The sequence below is a fragment of the Spermophilus citellus genome, assembly GCF_964194105.1.
Source record: "Spermophilus citellus genome assembly, chromosome: 17".
NCBI classification, from domain to species: Eukaryota; Metazoa; Chordata; class Mammalia; order Rodentia; family Sciuridae; genus Spermophilus; species Spermophilus citellus.
This window is the reverse complement of record NC_138199.1, coordinates 54272029-54278808: the sequence shown is the minus strand read 5'-3', so window position 1 is coordinate 54278808 and position 6780 is coordinate 54272029. Positions and strand designations below refer to the sequence as shown.

The following is a 6780-nucleotide window of genomic DNA, read 5'->3' as shown; positions in this document are numbered from 1 at the left end:
AGTCCAGTGGTTCTCAACTGGAGGCCATTTTGCCACCCTGTACTTCCCAGGGGATATGGGCAATGTCTGTAGAAATTTTTGGCTGTCATAAGTGGGGCAAGTAGTTGCTGCTGGTATTGGGTGGTGGGGGCCAGGAATACTGCCATCCAGCTCACGATGCTTACGGCAGCTCCACACAACAGGGAATCACCCAGAGAACAGCGTTGAAAATGTTGAGGATGCGACAGGGTCATCCTAGGCCCTGCTGGGAGAGCTGGGGAGATGGGGCAGCTGCCAGGAAGCAGTTGCTGAGGCACCTGGGGCTCTGGGGGGTGGGTGCCTCTGCTCCCGCTCCCAGGAGGAGCTGCAGGTCTCCCTGGGGCGACCACCACCAGCTACTCTTGGGCATCTTGTGGTGGTGTCCACTTCACCGGGCGAGGCGTGTTCGCCATAGCCAATCCTCCTTGAGTAATTTCAGAGAGAAGCTTATAAAGCACTTTAAGAGGTTGGCAAATTACAACTTCAGAAGCACATAAATGCTTCCATAAACGCCAGCCTTGCAAACCGAGTCTGTGAAGAACAAGCAGGTTCCCTACGCCCTGGGAAAGTCCACCTTTCCAGATGGAAGGACGGGGTTTATCTTTGGTGCTTCATTCTCAGAGTCTTCTCTTTTGGCATGTTGGAACTCTGGCAATATCTGGTCTTTATTCTTTTTCTTCCTTCTCTGTTCACAGAACTTGCCCCTGACCATCTCTACAACCTGTTCAGAGGCTGGGAGGGTCTGAGCTGACTGGGTTCAGAGAGCTGAGGGCCACAAAGGAAACTGGCCTCTGGTGGTTCAAGTCCCACCCATGGATCCAAACATGAGGACCCCACAGTGCAGAGACTCTATGATGATGAGTTTATGGACTGTCGAAGGGCTTGATTGTGGGGTTCACCCTTCCCTCACAGCCACAACGCTACCTGGCAGGCAGGCAGACCTCCGCAGCCCCTAGCAGGACCCTCAGAGTGTTTGCACCTGGGCTCTTTGCTGCCATGCCATAGAGTGTCATCGAACACCGTCCCAGCCGGACCAACGCTTCCACAGTACCAATGGCTTTTTAAAAGCTTTTACTTCTGTTTATTCATTTGTTATTTTTTGTTGGTGAATTGTTTTTCATTGGGATTTGTTGTTACATGTTTGTCTCTGCACACAATATGACAATATAATTTGGTTGGTTTCATTCCCCATTATCTCCTTTTTCCTCTTCCCCTCCCTATGGCTGGTCCCCTTCTTCTGCTCCATTGGTCTCCCTTTGGTTTTCATGAACTCCCCTCCCCTTTTCCCATCTTTTTTTCTTTCCAGTTTCCACATATAAGAGAAACAGATGACCCTTGACTTTCCGAGTTTGTCTTATCTCGTTTAACAAAATGCTTTCAAGTTCCATTCATTTCCCAGCAAATGACATAATTTCATTATTCTTTATGGCAGAAAAAGACTCCATTGTAAATATAGACCACGTTTCCTTTATCCTTTATAGGTTGATGGACATTTATGCTGGTTTAATATCTTGGCTATTGTGAATTGGGCTACTATAAACATGGGTATGCCTATGTGACTGCAGTATGCTGATTTTAATTCTTTGGGATAAGTACTGAGGAGAGGTGTAGCCAGATCCCATGGAAGTTCCATTCCTAGTCTTTGAGGAAACTTCATACTCATTGAAATACTTTTACTTCTGTGTTGTTTGATCCTCCTTGCATCTATGTGAAGTGGACAGACAGGACAGTGATCTCTATTATTCTTATGAGGATATTGAGGATCCCAGAGAAGAGGCATGCCCGCTGTCACAGGGCAAATAATCAAATGGAGCCAGGATTTGAACCTCAGTCTCCTGTCTCTAAATTCTGTGTATCCAGACTCGTTCTGAGTTGTGGGGCAGCGGGGGGGATGGGGCACAGGATTGGGTGTCGGGAGTCCTGGTTTCAGATCCAAGCTCTGCCACTCACATCCCGACTCCCCCTGAGCAAGCTTTTTTAAACATTTGTGAGCCTCGGTTTCCACACTGGTAAAATGAAGAAAACATCAGCCGCCCCCCAGGATTGTGATGAGGTATGAAGAAGGAGCTCTGAGCTTGCATATGACGGGGGGTGCCATGGATTTTAGTCCCTTCCCTCCCTTTCATTCCTGGTGGCCCAGACCCAGATGAGCAGGGCGGGTACATGAGTGGTGACATATGGGGATCCTCAGGGGAAGGCAGATAGGGAAGTCAGGTCTCCAATGTCATGTCTGAGGCCACTCCCAGTTTATGGGATCTGGTGCAACGACTCTTTGAAGAGGCAATAAAATTCAGTCGGCTAGGAAATGACAACGGAGGAGAGTCCTGACTTAGCAAACCAAATCAACAATTTTTTTTTTTTTTACAAGGCAAGGAATTCTGGATGGGTCGTGAAAATCACATTCTAATGCAATTAGCTTTCTGGGTTAGGAAAAGGCTTTCCCAAGAGCTAAAGAAGTGTAACATGCCAACACCCCATAGAGAGTGTATATAAACAGCCAGACAGGCCTCGGGAGTCCAGAACCCAAGCTCAGCGCTAAACTGCAACCTTTCTCTGCTGGCACCAATGGCCACCCAGATCTGCACCCCGACCTTTTCCTCTGGGTCTGTCAAGGGCCTCTGTGGCACAGCAGGTGGCCTTTCTCGGGTGTCCTCCATCCGCTCCCTGGGGTCCTGCAGGGTCCCCGGTCTTGCTGGTGCTTCGGGATCCATCTCTTCCTTCAGAATGGGCCTCCCTGGCCTGGGGAGCTGCTTGCCTGGCTCCTACCTGTCCTCTGGCTTTGCTGGGACCGGGGGCTGGTTCTGTGAGGGCTCCTTCAACGGCAATGAGAAGGAGACCATGCAGTTCCTGAACGACCGCCTGGCCAACTACCTGGAGAAGGTGCGCCAGCTGGAGAGGGAGAACGCGGAGCTGGAGAGCCGCATCCGCGAGTGGTACGAGTGTCAGATCCCGTACATCTGCCCGGACTACCAGTCCTACTTCAAGACCATTGAGGATCTCCAGCAGAAGGTACTGGGGACCTGATCTCCCTCCAGCTGAGCAGCTCTGCTGCTGGGAGGGTCCTGTCGCATTCCAAGACCTTCCCAGGTGGGACTTTCGCTTAGGGAATAAACAGGGAATTTTCCTGGAAAGACAGACAAGCTTTGCTCTCTAGGACCCTGGTTTCCTGGAGGACCCAGGATTCTCCACAGGTCTCTGGTTTGTACCCTGTTGTCAGCCATTCCTCAGAGGCTCAGTTACAGGGAGAGAAGGAACATGTACTGAGCCCCTACTGGGTATAGAACTGTGCCTGACAATTTCATATCCGCTGATTTATTTATTCCTGGTCTTGGAGAGATGAGTATTACTTGACTCATTGAATAGATAAGGAGGTTGAATTTTGAAGGGTTTAGTAACTTGCCAAACATCATACAGCCTGAGCATGTTGGATACAGAACATGAACCCAAGTCTGCCTCACCCTGGTATATCACACTGTGCCACCAAGAGGCTATAGATGCCAGGGCTGAGGTCCTTATAATGCCTCTCCTGGGGCCAATGGTACCTTCATGCCTGGGGTCCAGGCTCAGGAAGCATGAGGTGCTGCCCATACTTAGAGGCATGGCCTCTGTGATCCAGGTACCTGCCTCCCCACTGCTGGGCCTTCCCCAGTTCATGAGAAGCCTTCTGTTCCCCAGATCCTGCTGACCAAGGCGGAGAATGCCCAGCTAGTCATGCAGATCGACAATGCCAAGCTGGCTGCTGATGACTTCCGGACCAAGTGAGTGGCTTGACCAGGGGAGGTTTGCTCTGCTGCTGCCGCCTCATCTCTGTCCCCTGCTTTTGGGAACTTACAGGGTGGAATAACACCAGCTGGAGTACAAAATGGGAAAAGTTGGCACTAATATCTCCTGAGGCAAAGGACCACCATGCTACTGACCCCAAATCAGTCACTGCAGCTGGGCAGCAGGGCACGGTCCCCTGCCTATGTGTGACTTCCCTTGCAGCAGACTCAGCAGGGTTATGTCTGCAGGTACGAGACGGAGCTGTCCCTGCGGCAGCTGGTGGAGGCTGACATCAACGGCCTACACAGGCTCCTGGATGAGCTGACCTTGTGCAAGGCCGACCTGGAGATACAGGTGGAGTCCCTGAAGGAGGAGCTGCTCTGCCTCAAGAAGAACCACGAGGAGGTGAGGCTGGGGCCACCTGATCCCCAAAGTGTCCCATCCAGCTGAGGGAAACTCTGCCAGCCCTTGAGCTTACTGTGTGTCAGGAACTAAATGAAACACTAAAACATCATCCTCATAGTAATCCCAAGAGTGACTCAGCTATTCAAGCTCTACTTTACAGATGAGAAGACTGAGGCACAAAGAGGTTAAGTCACAAAGTCCTCACTCTGCCCACGACACTAATCTCCAATTAGGTTATGGTGCCTGATGACAATTCTATTTGCCTGGCGTTTATACCATCTCACCTAAATCTCCCAAATCCCCAGGAGGAAGTAGGTGTATGTCCACAGGGAGACCCAGTTAAGCATCCTGTCCTATGGTACACAGCTGGCAGAGAGGGAGGTCAGTTGAATCACTAAGCCAGCATCCTTCTTACGGCCTGAGATGTCTTGCTTTCTCTCTGCAGGAAGTCAATGCACTCCGTTGCCAGCTTGGGGACCGACTGAACGTGGAGGTGGATGCCGCCCCACCTGTGGATCTCAACAAGATACTGGATGATATGAGATGCCAATATGAGGCCCTGGTGGAGAATAACCACAGAGATGTGGAGGCCTGGTTCAACACCCAGGTGTGCCTAGGGCAGCTCCTGGGGTGTGGGCCCTCTTTAAATTAGCTTCACCTGGTCTGACCATGCCCTGAATCTTCTCGTGTGTTGCAGACTGAGGAGCTGAACCAGCAGGTGGTGTCCAGCTCAGAGCAGCTTCAGACCTGTCAGACAGAGATCATTGAGCTGAGACGCACGGTCAACGCCCTGGAGATTGAGCTGCAGGCCCAGCATAGCATGGTGGGTGGCATCTGCCTGAGTGACTGGTCACAGTTCATGGCAGGCTCCCTGGCCCACCAGCCTCAGCATGTGGGCTATCCTGGGGCCTGATCACAAACCATGTGCAGATACCCCAGGGCTGTGGGTGTCTGGGTGGGATACCTTCCCCTTGGTAGCTCTTCCTCTTTCCCAATGCAGCGAAATTCCTTGGAATCCACCCTGGCAGAGACGGAGGCCCGCTACAGTTCGCAGCTGGGCCAGATGCAATGTATGATTACCAATGTGGAGTCCCAGCTGGCCGACATCCGCTGTGATCTGGAGCGGCAGAACCAGGAGTACAAGGTGCTGCTGGATGTCAAGGCTCGGCTGGAGTGTGAGATCAACACCTACCGGGGCCTGCTGGAGGGAGAAGACTGCAAGTGAGTGGCCCATGGGTCCCAAGGGCTGGGGTGGGGAAAGGGCCAAGTGGGAGGCATCAGACCCTGAAGTGGTTGTTGCAAAGATGAAAGGGATGGAACCAAATCCACTGGAGGGTCCTTCTTGCCCTGGGCTTTGATAATGCCCAGAGGATGCACCAACCCAGCACTCACCCTGCTTCTCGAACCATTGTTTTTGCTTGGGAATTTCTAGTCTTTTCTGCAGTTCTATCTTTCCATGCTTCAGGATTTCAGAGGCACTGAAATAGTCTGAGACCTATCTTTGTTATTACCCACCCATCTCACTTGATCCCCTACATTTGTTTCACATCATTCTCAGCCCAATGCCCCAATATCAAGTGAATCCTACATGACGTTATTTCCACAGGCTTCCTCCTCACCCTTGTGCCACGGATTGCAAGCCTGCCATGAGAGTTCCTTGTGTTCCCTGCGCCCCAACCATGCCCTGCACCCCGGCGGGTCCTCAGATCAGCACCCAGATCCGCACCATCACCGAGGAGATAAGGGATGGGAAAGTCATCTCCTCCAGGGAGCATGTGCTGCCCCGCCCGCTGTGATCAGGCTCGGCCCCCAGGAAGCCCCCTCTGGCTCCTGGCTGCTAAATGACCCCTCAGTCCCCTAGAGGGGGGGGTACTCTGCTTAGCAGGCTTTTCTACCAAAATTCTTCTTGTGTCATGCGTCTGGTCTTAACTGTGCTTTTGGCATCATGTGCAACCAGGTTCCCCTGGAAACATCCCTAATAAAGTGTGGTCTCTTGCTCAGCACACCTGACCCTGGCTGCTTCTGTTGATTCTTCTGTGGTTGGATAGCAGGGGTGTTCAAGCAGGGGTTGCAGGAAAGTTGTGGGGTTTGGTTTCAGATCTGTCTACTCTGGCTCTGAGGGATTGGAGGTGACAGTGATTCAAAATACTTGATAACAGGGATCCTCAGGCCTAGTCCACGAGAACAGGCACTGATCCCATGTGGATGGGCGCTGGCCACAGCTCCCTGCTAGGCTCTGCCCATTGGCATGCCCTTGAGGGCAGTCTGGAGAAAGGCAAAGGCTCCCGGGCCAGTTCTCTTGGAAGCTCTGCCTGGATCGAGTGAGACTTCCTCACGTTCTTTCCAGTTCTCCCGCCTTGCCCAGATCCTACCATCCTGCTGCCCCATGCTGGGGACAGTTCAGGAGAGGGAAGTCCTAGGACCAACCAGAAAGGACCAAACTCCAGGCAGCCAGGCTGAGTCGACCACACCAGGAAAGGGAACGAGGAGGAATTGGGAGGTGAAGGCAGAGGGCACACGTGGCATGGGGAGGGAAGGGGTACAGGTGCTCAGATATGGAGTGTGGGGAGGAGACAGGCAGACCTTGAGATGGAA

At 52.2% G+C, this 6780-nt stretch overlaps 1 protein-coding gene across 1 annotated transcript; it reads left to right on the top strand.

Moving 5' to 3' along the window:
- Positions 1 to 2583: 2583 nt before the first annotated feature.
- KRT36 (keratin 36) lies at positions 2584 to 5981 on the top strand (the record flags this gene model as incomplete). Its single annotated transcript, XM_081272111.1, has 7 exons — positions 2584 to 3027; positions 3694 to 3776; positions 4029 to 4185; positions 4631 to 4792; positions 4883 to 5008; positions 5186 to 5406; positions 5792 to 5981. 7 exons carry the CDS (start codon positions 2584 to 2586, stop codon positions 5979 to 5981), a joined length of 1383 nt encoding a protein of 460 aa, XP_081128237.1.
- Between the last annotated feature and the right edge of the window lie 799 nt (positions 5982 to 6780).